This window comes from Nelumbo nucifera, chromosome 5 (assembly GCF_055504915.1).
Source record: "Nelumbo nucifera cultivar China Antique chromosome 5, China Antique-T2T, whole genome shotgun sequence".
NCBI classification, from domain to species: domain Eukaryota; kingdom Viridiplantae; phylum Streptophyta; class Magnoliopsida; order Proteales; family Nelumbonaceae; genus Nelumbo; species Nelumbo nucifera.
In genome coordinates, this window is record NC_142653.1 from 43,561,844 (window position 1) to 43,576,394 (window position 14,551).

The 14,551-nt window shown below is 32.8% G+C and overlaps 1 protein-coding gene across 1 annotated transcript; it reads left to right on the forward strand.

Annotated features, from left to right (window-relative positions):
* The first annotated feature begins 13,078 nt into the window (after positions 1-13,078).
* Positions 13,079-13,890, forward strand: LOC104608468 (17.1 kDa class II heat shock protein-like). Its single transcript, XM_010274474.3, has one exon. It carries the CDS (start codon positions 13,197-13,199, stop codon positions 13,665-13,667), a length of 471 nt encoding a protein of 156 aa, XP_010272776.1. The 5' UTR covers positions 13,079-13,196; the 3' UTR covers positions 13,668-13,890.
* Positions 13,891-14,551: the final 661 nt, after the last annotated feature.

Here is a 14,551-nt window from a genome sequence, read left to right on the forward strand (position 1 = left end):
TGGTCTTCATGCTATGTTTTACCAAAATGGGTGGAATGTGGTTGGCATCTGTGGCCTATTTATTGATCTGCTCTCTCTAAACTCTGTCACAGGCACAATCGTTTTAATTCCAAATAAAGCCTCTGACTTGAGGAGGACTGGACTTTCTACTACAACATGCAAAATTGTTGCATGATCATTGCAAGAGAAACTATATAACCATTCTATGAACAAGAACACAAAAAGCTCACGCTTCTTTTTATTGAAGATTGACCTATCAAAGGCATATCATCGCGTTGAGTGGCCCTTCCTACTCCATTATTGTATGAAGCTTTTAGGTTTCTCTAAGATGTTGCATTAATCCATTCTTTATAGAGGCCAGATCCAAGAAAGTTCTTATTAATGGCACCTCCATCAAACCATTAATTTGTTCAACAGAGAGGATTGAGGTAAGGGTGCCTGTTATCCCCATAATTGTTCATCATTTACCTTGAAACTCTCTCATGGATGTTATCCCATGCTCTCAAGGATGGACAATTAAAAGGTTTCAAGTTTAGATCTGGGGTAAGACTGAACCATTTACTATATGCTGATGATTTGTTGTTGATTGGTGTGGATGATATTAATGAGATTCAACGTTTAAAACTCATTCTTGAACAATTCTGTTGCTGGTCTCAGGATAGATTATTAATTTTGACAAATTATTTGCTTTAGTAAATATACTTGTGACCAGTTCAAAACCTCCATCAAGGACTGTCTAGACGTGAAGGGCATGTTAAAAATAGAGTCTTATCTAGGAGGACCGCTTCTGGAGGCAAACAAGAGGATTTCCTCTTGGTAATTCATTGTCGACTAAATTAAAAGAATGCTGAATGGTTGGAAAATTGGGGTTCTATCACATGCAAGGAGAACTTTTCTTATCAAATCGACTTTGATGGCCATGCCACTATATCAAATGGCAACATACAATTTGCCCAAAGTAGTGTGCAATGATATCTTGGCTGCATGTAGGGATTTTTGGTGGGACTGATCCATAAATAGAAAGCATATTTATCTAAATAATTGGGAACCATTCAAAACACCAATGGACTGTGGGTTTAATCTTAAAGCTAGCTTTGAGATTTATTAAAGGGGGCATTCTTTTTTAGGATTTTGAGAGAGATAAAAGTTGGTCAATGGGATTTTGATTCCCATTGACCAAGAATCCAATGTTCTTTTTACAGATTTATATGGGGACCAGGAAAAGTTTATTTTCCTGGGTATCACTTACCCGGTGAACGATACCTATCTCTTAGGTGGGTAAATAACTTTTCCACCTAGAGAGAAAATTGTCAACATTTGAATGGAACAAAAATACCCTTTTTAATAATGGATTTTTATGGTTATAATGGTCATTGCCTTATTTACATGAGAAATAAAAGAACATGGACAAATGCACTTACCCAGATAAGTGTTTCCCATGAAAAATTTACCCAGATAACTATATTTACCTGGGTAAATAACTTACCGAAAAGTATAGATCTGGATAGCTAAGAAAAATACCAATCTCGGGTTTGTGGGCCAACCTGCTAGAGTATAGATCTGATCTTGCTAGCTAAAGGCTACATATATGGCTAATTTCCAATGGATGTAAACATCTTTGATGATCCATTCAGTCAAGAACAGGTGATTGGTATTTAGAGTACTAGGGCTAATTTCCAACGGATGGATCAGTATGCTATCATTGTTTTGGAACTTCGTTTGTTTGTTTACATCCTCCCGCTCTTCTTATTATTAATCAAACATGTAATGGGGCATTTTCCCCTGATAAAAATGAAAAAAAAAAAAAGATAAATACCTCCTCCTATATAAGGTGTTTAAGGGTCCAAGTCCATTGATCCTCTTTGAGACAAATATCACTCCATTTGTCAACCCCAACATTTCGTTGCAAGAGTTACACAATTTTTGGAATTCAAGAAATGCAGAATATAATATAATATTTTAGCTATTACTTTGTATATGAAAATACACTATTGCAACCATGTTTAGGTGCTCAATATCAACATAAATTTATAAAATCATGTCCACAACACCAAATCATGTGCACTAGAAATTCAAGCACCCAAAATATGGGTAGATAGTTCTTTCTCAATCTGGCTTGATGACATCAGTAGCAACTTATAATATATCATTCATGCAACTAATAGGGAAATACAAAAGTTGAGTGAAGAGTAGCATTAGAGGGGATGTAGCATATTCAAATGCAATGGGTTTTAACATTATACAAAATTAGGTGGTTGATTGCACATGGATAGGGAAAACTTTGATGAATGGGGTTATGCATATTCAAAATTTAGCTTACATAGCATGTAAAGAGGGAAGCGACATCAGTATCCAAATGCCATTTAATAGGATGTCTATACATGACTTTTTGATAGTAGTGAGTGGTTAATGTTTGTGGTTTGGTGGGAAGCTACGTGGCAACTGACAAGGTTGATTATTATGAACTTCTACATAATATGTATCAATTGATAGCACCTTGCCATGTGGCATAGGAATGCCTTATAGCGTCAAGGATACATAATCTATATCAATTGACAGCACCTCTATTTCACACTCAGGAGATGAGAACTAGATGATGAATTCCTCCCTCATTGATATCAAGTTGTTAAATTAATCAACTATAATTGCCTCTGTTTTATATCCTAATATATATGCTACTCTTAAATTTCTTTTCTATGATAATAGGACCAATATCTGTTGCTTTACTTGCTTATACTTATGATGGTGTTGAAGGGAATTGGGATTAATTATAGATTTACAATGGCAGCTCCTTGGGCAGAAATCATGCAAGCGATATCAATGCCAACAAGTTTTTTTTTTTTTTTCTTTGTCTTTGGGTTTTGATTTTCTAAATTCCTTTTGAAAGGAATGAAAAAATATATTGACTTTATGCTTTTCTAGTTTACATGTCAAAGCATCATGGTAGTTTGTTTAAAATTGACAAAGTTTCTATTCTTGCTATTTTGCTTTATGAGATTCTTTGTGTTATTATTTATTTTGTCAGGTGTACAATTTTATGGGTAATCGAATATTTTAGTTGATTATACATTGAAGATCTCAGATTGCAAGTAAGATGCTTATCTCTGTAGTATTGTCGGTTAACTTGGGATTATTAATACATTGAAGATCATAGATTGCAAGTGATCTTTGAGATACCAACAATGGTGTTATATGCTGTGAGGAAAGGCCAAAACTAACAATAGTATTGAACTATTTTGCTTTATGGTTGTTTCTTAATGTTGGAATCACTTTTTGTTTTGGAGTTTCCCGAATACTTAATATGTGGTTTTTCATGGTTTTGTTTTGGGGTTTCACCGGTCTCCTCTATTAATAGGTTTTGGCCTTCTTGGATGGAGCTTGTCCTCCTGTTCTGCATCATTTTGCCTGTTCATGTGTTGACCTCTTCTATAATGGTAGCTTTCTATTTGTTAATATTCTGGTGAGGTTTTTGAATATATTGGCTCTGTTTTGTTCTTTTGGACATTGGGATTCTCTATTACTTGAATTTGGCATTCATCTTTTTATTTTGTTTTTATTTTTTGTAGTTTTTCTCATTTATTTTTCCTTTATGATTCAAGGATGAGTCTAGGATGACAGTGTGTGAGTTTACTTAGCTTTTATTGGAAGTTACAAATAGGTTGTTTTGGTTTTATGCTTTGTTCGGTGGTTTATTTATATTTCAAAATTGTGATTTTCCCCATCTAAGTTTATTTTGTATAATTCATGTTTGAGGTCTTTGAGATTATTAACATATTTAGTATAGACAATCGATCTCAATATTATATTATTGTTTTCTGGATAAAAAAATTAAGTTTGATTGCATGTGTGTTTTTTAAGCAACTAAATATATATTTGGCCATATATTTTATTAGTTGACAAGTTACTCAAGAATTTATCCATTTGCTTTATTTTTTTTCTGTTTTGAGTATTATATTAATTTTTTTGTAGAATTACTTATTTATTTATTATTTATGTTTTTCCTTCAAGACATATTTCACTTGGAGATGATGTAGTGGGAAAAGTGGTGAGAATTTTTCTTTGTTTCTAGCCTAGGCAAAGTTAATACTTTGGGATGAATTCCAAGTATTTGAGCATATGCTAATGATTCTCCACTGTAGGTAAATTGTCTTTGGATTTATTACGTGTTTTTGCGTTCCATAGCTTTTGATGGGTTTCTTAGTAAAGCATTGGTGCATATATATTGTCACTTTGGTTCATTTGGGAATCTACATTATTTTACAGCAGAGAAGCAAGTCTTTAAGGTGAAAATCATACTCTGATTTACACTATAGGACAAAACCAATAGAGAGGCTAAAGGTCAGCTTTCTACCGGTGATTTACAGAGAAAACTCAAGGGAATTGTGATGTCTTTAGGTTTATTATATATATATATATATAAGAGGGTTTGAGGATGAGGGAAATAAAATCTAACAGTATTTTTTATCTTTTTTACATAGAAATTATACACATCTGAATGGGATGTTATTTCCAAAAGAGGGGGATTGAATCGCCATTTCCCGAAGTCCGGATTTAACAAAAGTGTACACAATACCCAAATACCTTTGCTATATGAAACAAAATTTACACACTAAATGGATCTCCCCGGATATTAACAACATACTTTATCTCCTCTGGCATCAATGCGCCTGAAGGGCCAAATACCAAAAAGTTGAAAAGTATCTAGCACGCGTTGCATCTAAAGGCTTCACGAATGCTACTTCTTGTTGTCGTCATATGTAATTGCAGTTGGCAAGCACTAGAATATGCTTAGCTGAATTTAATATATCCAATGACAATAGGGTTCAAACTAGCTTAGTATCTCTGCATTAGTCTATCCATGCATGCATGTCTACCCATACGTATACAATACATAACCATATCAGAGTTATTTAAAGCGTTACCTAAAATGTGACTGAATATGACCATAATAAACAAGCAAATATGAAACCTTCTCATCTAATGAAAAAAAAAAAAAAAAAGCGGCAATTGGCTTCAAATAGTTTTTAAAGTACAAAATGTTGCCAACTCTATGCTTATCGGTTTACTAAACGCCCACTTTTTAAAAAAGGGGACCATTTTCCTTTTTCTCATGAAGAGTCCCTTTGTTAACAATCAGGATCCGCTGTATCATTTTTTGTAGATGAGGAGAAACTAAGAACTTTTCCTCATTATTACTCTACTAATTTCAAAAGCAAGAGCTATGAAAAATTAAGAAAAAACACTTAAAATATGAATTTACTATTAATTATGTCTTTGTGTGTAATAAGGCCTGAATTTGGGCTAAAAAGTACATGAAAAATTAAGAAAAAGCATTTAAAATATGAATTTACTATTAATTAACTAAAGAGTGCAGCTTTTATGGATTCACCTTATAACTTTTTATTCCATCTCAAATTGGTTCAGACTTGAAACCATCCAAGAGAAGTCAATGGAGAGTTGGATCGTTGATGTGTTAGCTGGTTTGTTCAGGGTTGACGTGATATCAAATCCCGCAATCATCATTTTGGGGAAGAGGGGTAAAGGGGAAGTTATTAACAATGAATGCACCGAATAAAAAAAGAAAAAAAAGGACGTCTAAAAATTATTTTTAGGGAAAATTCCTGATTGGTATCATGTACTTTGAGCCTAATGCCACTTTGGTCCTCGAACTTTAAAATGCAACAATTGAGTATTTGAACTTTCAAAACGTGATAATCCAATATCTGTAGTTAAGTGGTACTTAAAACAGACACAATGCCCTTTGAGTATCATCTAGTTTTCTTTATCAACCATTTAAACATTGACAAAAAATTAAAGTTCCAAATTCTTGACTCTTCATGAAAAACTAAAATGTCCAAACAAATCTAACTCAATCAAAATTGCCAAAGTACGGTACTAATTCGGAAATTTCTCCTTGATTCGTTTGACCAATGAATGAAATGTATACCAAGAAGGAAAGAAGCTAAAAACAAGCGTTGAAATATTGAAGAATTTGACGGATGCAGCAAGTGAGCAGTCGTCATCAGCTTTAGACCCTTAATTTAACATTTTGATCTTATCTCTACCGAAGAATTGGAGCGTTAAATCCCTCCGCGTCAACAACAGTGAAGGATGTTTCATTGTTTTGTTCAAAATTCTTTTGAGTCGACTCTTCTTCAAGAAAATTGAGCACAAAGCCATGACATGATGGACAGCTAGAGAGAGAGAGATTAAGGGAAAGGAGGAGAGCAAGCTTCATGAGGCCGCTCTGAAAGGCAGCGTCGAATCACTAAAGGAATTGTAAGAAGATCCGCTCCTTCTCGATCGAGTCATCATTGAGTGCCCCCCGGAGACACCTCTGCACGTGGCCGCAACGCTCGGCGGCTCGGCCACATCGATTTTGCCAAGGAAGTTGTGCATCGAAAGCCCGAACTCGCCCGGGAAATCGACTCCGAAGGGCATTCGCCCCTTCACCTGGCATCCGCAAAATGGCACCTCCAACTGGTATGAGTTTTGTTATCGGTCGATCCCGATACATGCCTCTCCACCGATCAAGATGGCAGGACCCCTCTTCGTCTTGCAGTCATGAAAGGCCGAGTTGCAGTCCTCGACGACTTAATCGGAGTCAAACCCAAGGCCAGTCAAGTCCTGACGGATCGCGAAGAGATCGTTCTACACCTCTGCGTGAAACACAATCGTTTTGACGCACCTAAACTGTTGCTGAAGCGTGAGGAACCAATACAGAAAGACGACTTTCATAACGGCAACACCATCCTTCAACTGGCCGTGGCGAAGAAGCAGATTGAGGTACCTCCTACGACTACTTATTTATATATAATGATCTGAATCTTCCCCGTTATTATATTTTGATGCCCAACCCACGAGGTTTCTTGGATCACCCAAGGCTTATAACAGATAAGGGCAACTTTTTGTCTTAAATATCAATAAAAAGTAATGTCTTTATAAAATCATTAAAATAAGGTAATTTTTTAAAAATATAAAAAAAGGGCGTTAATACTATTCATCGCCTTGGCTTTGTATTCATTGTCTTCCTTTTCTTTTTTCACCCAAGAAAATATTTTACACCAATCCCAAATCGTTTGAAGGCAGTGGCTTTGTATCCATTGTCTAGTGGGCCATTGATCTTGTATTTGTTTAAGAACTCAACACTACAATTTTTTCTGTACTTTCACTGCCATCTTTAATTTATTCAAACATATATATGCCAAGATTTCGAGACAAGTGTAGTCTGTAAAGAGTACTGTAGATAGAAATACATCAGATCAAAATTGAAGTATTAAACATGGAGTCTTCTTTAGATTGTGTGATGACTCAAATCCCGTGGCTAATTCTTTTGCCAAGGATAATGAGTCTTGTGCTCTTTGTCCAGACACAAATAATACAAACCAAAACTCTCCGGAGCCTCTACCATTACTCAGCTGCTTACTTCGGCTGGTCACACCACTGGTAGATGAAAATCATGAGACGGCCGGCAATAAAGACGGGAATGGCGTCACCATAGTGTTACACTTACACATTGGGCTGCCTAATAGTTTGAGTTGCTTCACATACACGAAACCAAACAATATGGTGGGAGACAGAAATATTGTTGTAGGTGTGGGTACCCAGTATTGTTGTAGGTGTGGGTACTCATGGCTACACCTATTTTTCGTGTCACCTCTGCAAGAAAACCTTCAACCGCTACAACAACCTTCAACCACGGCCCTTATTCAGGGCAAAAATATCATTCCATCGTCTTCCTCTTGAGAGAGCAGCAGAGGAGGACGATGAGCAGTATTAATGCCCTTTTTTAATATTTCTCTAAAAAAGTTACCCTATTTTAATTATTTTATAAAAATATAACTTTTTATTAATATTCAAGGCAAAAAGTTGCCCTTATCTGTTAGAAACCCTTTCCTTAATTAATTCACCTGAGTACGAAATTATGAACAGAAATGCTTTGCTCTAAAAAGTCAAAACAGAACAGAGCTACCCTGCTTGCACCCAAACAACGGTCAGAATTAAATGTGGGTTTACAAACCATCAAATTTCTGCTACACATCAATGGAATAAAAGTAAATATAACGAATTATATACTAAATTTAAAATATTTATTCAAAACACAAAAAACTTAAAAGATTTAATAATTCAATATTTTTACAAAGTTCATCATGAAATTATGTAGTAACAATATAAATTATAATTTTACGAATTATTCAATTTAAATGTTACTCAAATAATAAAAATTTAATATTAAAAAATAAAGCGTTATTTAAATATCTCAATAACTATAAATCTTAAAAAACATTAAAAATAGCTAAATAATATAACAAAATATTACATAATAACATTAAAATAAATAAAATTCAAATATTGAATATTTTTAAATATTTTATTTATTATTTAAATATTTAAATAACAAAATATTTAACATGACAAAATTTTAAATAGTTAAAAATAACGAAATTATGTAATAAATTTTAAAAAATATTAAAAGTAGAAAAATAATTATAATAGAATTCATAATATTCATATTAATAATCTATTAAAATTGGTCTGTCCATGTCACCATACCTCTCCTTGCTTCAAACCCCCCTCCCTAATATTCTATTCTTTTTGAATTTTTTATTTTTTTAATTCCACATAATTACCCATTAAACCATTAAGGAAATCACATATGCTTAACTATTTCTAACAACCGTAAAGAAAGAGGGATTTTCTTTTCTAATGTTTAGCCAAGTGGCACCACGTTCCCCCACCTCATCAAATTGTCTCTAATTCCAATTTATCTCCTAAATTATCTCAAACTCCTATTTATCTCTTAAATTATCCCTAATTTAGTAGAGTGATTCTCTCATAAACTACCTCTAATTAAAAAATAAAGCATTATTTAAATATTTCAATAACTAAAAATCTTAAATAAAAAACACTAAAAATAGGTAAATAATATAACAAAATATTTAATATTACATAATAACATTAAAATAAATAAAACTCAAATAATGAAAAATTTTAAATATTTTACATATTATTTAAATATTTAAATAACAAAATATTTAACATGACAAAAGTTTAAATAGTTAAAATAACGAAATTATGTAAAAAAATTAAAAAAAAAATTAAAAGTATAAAAATAATTATAATAGAATTCATAATATTCATATTAATAATAATTTAATATTTTATAAAATTAATAACGAATTATGTAATAATAGTAAAATTATAATTTTATGGATTACTAAATTCAATAAATAATTAATATTTTAAGAATTTAAATAAGAATATTATTTCAATAACTAAATAATATTGTAAATAACTAATTTCACTTATAACAATTAATAATTATAAAACATAACTATCAACAAAATTATATTTATTAGTAATAATTTTACAGTAATAGTATATATTCATTATATATTTATACATACTATAATTAATATTTATTTTATTTTCAGTAATTATTTATTGTTTTTATAAATATGCTTTAAATAGTTATTTATAAATCTATTTTTATTTTGTTATTTAATAGAAAATTATCAATAATTATTGGAGATTAAACAACTATTATTTAACTTTTGAAATTTAATTTATTGTATTTTTGTTATAAATTTATTTTTAGTAATTATATTTTTTATAATTTATAGATTAATACTTCTTAGAGATTAAACTATTATTTGAGATTACACTATTTATTGACTAATTTAGTATATTTTCAGTATTTATTATATTTTTTTAATTATTGTATTTTTATTATATATCTATTATATTTTCATTATCAACTTATTTTCAATGATTGTGTACGTTTGATATAAATTTTCAATAATTATTGGAGATTAAACTATTGTTATTTATTAGAGATTAGACTATAAATTTAGTTGAAATTAGGAGTGTTCAATGATTGCTTCAGTTTATTTGCAGGTTGTTTCGCCAACCAAATCGATTTGGTCAAGTTTGCAGTTTGTCATTCGAAACCAATTGACCATTAGTGAAAACCCACCAACTCGGGTTATATCGATTTGGGTCTATTTTCGGATTAGTTTGTTTATTAAAAAGATTTAAACTTAAAAATTAACTTTAAATTTCATAAATTGCAATGATATTATTAAAAATTTACAAAAATTAAATCTACGTTATAAAATATTTTAGACCAAGAAATATGGAAATTTTCTTGCTTTCCCGTATTAAAAAATTAAATTATTAAATATTAATATATATATATTTATATTTATTAAACCAAAGTCGATCTAAAATACTAGAAAACCGACCAACTTGGGATGAGTTTGATCGGATTGTTTATTAAAAAGTTAAAATATAATATAATTATATCCTTTTATGTATTTCTATTGTTTAACTTTCGCTTAACAAAGTCCGTGCATTGCACGGGTCCCTATCACCATGCCTCTCCTTGCTCCTCTTCTTGCTCCATTATCCCCACTCCGTATTTTCTTTGACTTTCTCTCCTCTCCCCTTCCCACCACTCCCATTAAGCCATGTCACCCAACTACCTAAAAATATTCCTATAATCTCTCTCCTAAGGTATCTCATTTAAACCAATAGGAAAATATCATGTTGCCTCACTCCCTAATCAATTCCTAAAATGCATATTAAAAATATCCACTTTCCCTCACTTAAAAATATTCATATTAATTAATAAATAGTTAAATATGGTTAATATTTAATCCCACCCATATTAAATGAATATTAAATAGTGCTATTACCAAAAGTTAATAAATACGGTTAGTAAATTATCAAAAATTAAATATTCTTATTAGTATGGTTAGTAAATTACCAAAAATTAGTAAATATTGTTCTTAATTAACTCATTAACAACATTTTATAGAAATTGAAAACTCTTTAACTAATTTCTATAAAATTGAGAATTAGATTTAATAATTATCAAAAAGTATAAAATTTTAGTTATTGTTATTATTGTAATTAATAACCAAATACAAATGGAGGAACAAAATATTATAATGTTATGAAATTATTAATTAATTTACATTGAAAAATAAAAGATAAATCCCCATAGTTACACAAATGTTATAAAATTTTCAATAATATATATATTCAATAACAATTTAAAAATATATATTCAATAACAATTTAAAAATTTTTCAATAAATCCCCATAGTTAATGTTATAAAATTTTCAAAAATTTTCATAAAACTACATTTTCGTAAAATAACATTTTTGAAATTAAAAGATATAAAGTTTTTGAAAGTTTATTTAAAATGCATTAAATAATTATTGAAAATTATTAGAATATTTTGGAAATTTTAGGAAAATTTATTACATTTGATAGATTTTGGAAAACCATTAAAAAATTATGTAATTTTCATTGCAAATTATTAAAGATAAATGACTATGGGAAATGGAAAACTATAATTTGAACAAATAATTACACAAATAATTAAGATAAATTAGTATAATAATGGAAAAAGGAAATTATTGGTTAGTTTATATTAAAGTTATAAGATAAATTAGTATAATTATGTAAGTAAACCATTTAAAAAGAAAATAAATTATTTAATAGAAATTTAAATAAATTTGAATAAATTTTCAGAATTACACAAGTACAATAAATTTTCCAAAATTTTCATAAAATTACATTTATAAATGTTAAAGACAATTTAGTGTACTTTTAGAAACTTACCATGTGGTTGATACTCAATATATCATTTTGATCATTTCCATCATCAAATTGAATATTGGGTTAGCGGGGACAGTGTTTTCAAAATGAGATCAAACCAGATGGTTAGACCGGAAAAATTGGGATCCGAACACCGTTTCACCTCAAAACCGATTTTTGTCCAAAAATTGTTTATTTGGTTAGCGAGCCACTGATCTAGGTAGTCGAATTGTCAACCCAGACAACAGTTTTTGGCCTTTTTTTTATTTTTCTAATTTTTTTTGTCAGACCAGGTCATCCGTTTGGACTGAACAGTCGAACCCAAGAACAATTCCCTATTTGGTCCAATTTTAAAAACCTTGGACAGGGAGTGGGTGCCTTACCTTGAGCTTGGCTTGGTGTGCGGCATGGCCTGGCCCAAGGCCCGGCCCATGGACAAGCCCGACCCGCGGCACGGCACGGGCTCGGGCCTTGGGTCGTGCCGAATTGAGCCCTCAAATTATCCCAGAGGGAGGCACAACCCAAGACGCCTCATGGACCAACATGACACGACTCGCACTTTGTGCGGGCCAGATGTGGGCCGTGTCATGCCAACCCAACACGACCTAATTTACACCTCTACTTGAACCTGCCCAATACTGGGGACAAGGCAGGAAAATTCGAGGATTCTTCATCCTTGATGAGGAGTGGGGTGCCTTGCCCCTGAACTTGCCCGACATTGAGTGGTTACCTAAATTGGAGGATTTTTCATCCTTGATGAGGAGTGGGGTGCCTTGCCCTTGAACTCGCCCGACATTGAGGAGTAGTTACCTTGCCTTGAACCCACGTGACACTGGGGACAGGGCAGGAAGGGGTAGAGTGTCTTGACTATGGGGCAGGAAAAGGGATGGGGTGCCCTGCCTTGAACCCATCCCATTGTCATTCCTATATAATTGTTAATTATTAGTGAATTAATAAAAATATTAGCTTTTATAATTATTTTTATTTATTTAAAGTTAATTAAAATTTTATTTAAAAATAATAAAAAAAATTATTAAAATTACTATAAATTATTAATAAAACTAAATTTATTAAAAAATACTTGTTCATATTCAATTAAAAATAATTATTTTTTATAAATCAATATTAAATAAAAAATAAAATTATTAAATCTTTCAGATTTTCCCGTGCATCGCACGGGTCCCGGCTAATATTTAAAAAAAAAACGAGATAAAAGACCAATGTGAAGAAGAAACCAGTTTGGCACATTGCCTTCACAAGATATTCTTAACGACAAAAGACAATTACTAAAGAAACAGAGAGAAACTGTTAGAACCTTCTATGCTTAGAAGAGGCAACAGTCAGAAACTTCTTGAAGCCAAGCGTTACTCCCTCCGGAAACTTCCATTTTCATCCAGAAACACGGCATTACTCCCTCCATAAACTTCTCGTTCCGCTCACCCTCTCTTCTTGTCTCCTCCTATAAATTAACATACTTCCCTCTTTCTATCACATTGCAACACTTCGCAGAAAAGTTAGACGAAAGCTACCTCTAAATACCTCCCAGTTTCTGATAAATTCTCCCGTCAAGAAAGTAGAAGCAAAGGAAATGGATTTGAGGATTATGGGTTTCGACAGCCCTCTGTTTTCGACTCTGCAGCACATGCTCGACGTGTCTGAGGAGGCTGACAAGTCGTTCAACGCTCCGACGAGGACCTATGTTCGCGACGCCAAGGCCATGGCTTCGACTCCGGCAGACGTGAAGGAATACCCCAACTCCTATGCGTTCATCGTCGACATGCCTGGGCTTAAATCCGGAGACATCAAGGTTCAGGTGGAGGATGGCAATGTGCTCCTCATCAGCGGAGAACGCAAGAGGGAAGAGGAGAAAGAAGGGGTCAAGTATGTCAGGATGGAGAAGAGGGTTGGCAAATTCATGAGGAAGATCGTATTACCAGAAAATGCCAACACCGATGCCATTTCTGCTGTCTATCAGGACGGCGTGCTCACTGTCACCGTTAACAAGCTGCCTCCGCCGGAGCCAAAGAAGCCCAAGACCATCGAAGTTAAAATCGCCTAGGTGAGCAAATGGAAGGAAGTCGTAGTTTCATCGTATAAGAGTAATGTTGGCCGAGGTCGTGGGATTTAGTATTTGCTTCAGTGTTTTCATGGCTGTTTCGTTCTTACTAAATTGGGTTGGGTATATATGGTCGTTACCGGATTGCGACCCAGACGATGACACCCATAGCCCTGTAGTAGTCGTCTATGCGTATGCCATATAAGATTTACGTGTTTTTTTGATAGATCTGTATCAAGATTTATATATCTACTAATGAAAAGTCCTTGTGCTTTTTCGGCAATCTCTACAAATGATAAGTCCAGTCGTCTTCTATTTCTGTTTTTCCCTAATTTGATTGCCTGAGAAACGGAAAAATTACAGCAAATGTTGACTGTTGGCGAGTGCCAGCTGACCAAAGGCTGTGTCGATTGAAATGTAGCACCCGCACGTCAAGATTTGAACTCATTTTGATCGTTCCTTGTGGCACAAAACTAGGAAACTGGGAATGCAGACGAGATAGATTTTCTTAATGCAAACCATACGATGAGTTTCTTCACAGTGAAAGTTCTATTGATTCGACGTAACAAAAGACTTCCTCAAAGGTCAGGTGGCGTTACAAATCATTTGATATGAATCCGTCTGCGTACAAAATGAGTAGTTTGTGCAGTTCTGCCCCTCCCAGTAACCGGAGGATACAACATGATTTGAGACATCCTAGTGAAAAGTAAGGGTGTGTCGAAGTTCTCTTCTTGTTTTTAACGTTCTTTCTCGGACGCAAGGAGTTTCTTCAGCCTCTGCGTTGGTGAAGGAAGGTCCATGATCCATTCTTGAACGGGATTTTAGTTCTGGTAGTTTTTGAAGGTTTCTTATGCTTCTGCTTTTCTTGATTACCATTTATCACATTC

Bases quoted from the DNA above. Each gene is read 5' to 3' on its own strand.
- LOC104608468 (XM_010274474.3), top strand. From the start codon at position 13,197: ATGGATTTGAGGATTATGGGTTTCGACAGCCCTCTGTTTTCGACTCTG.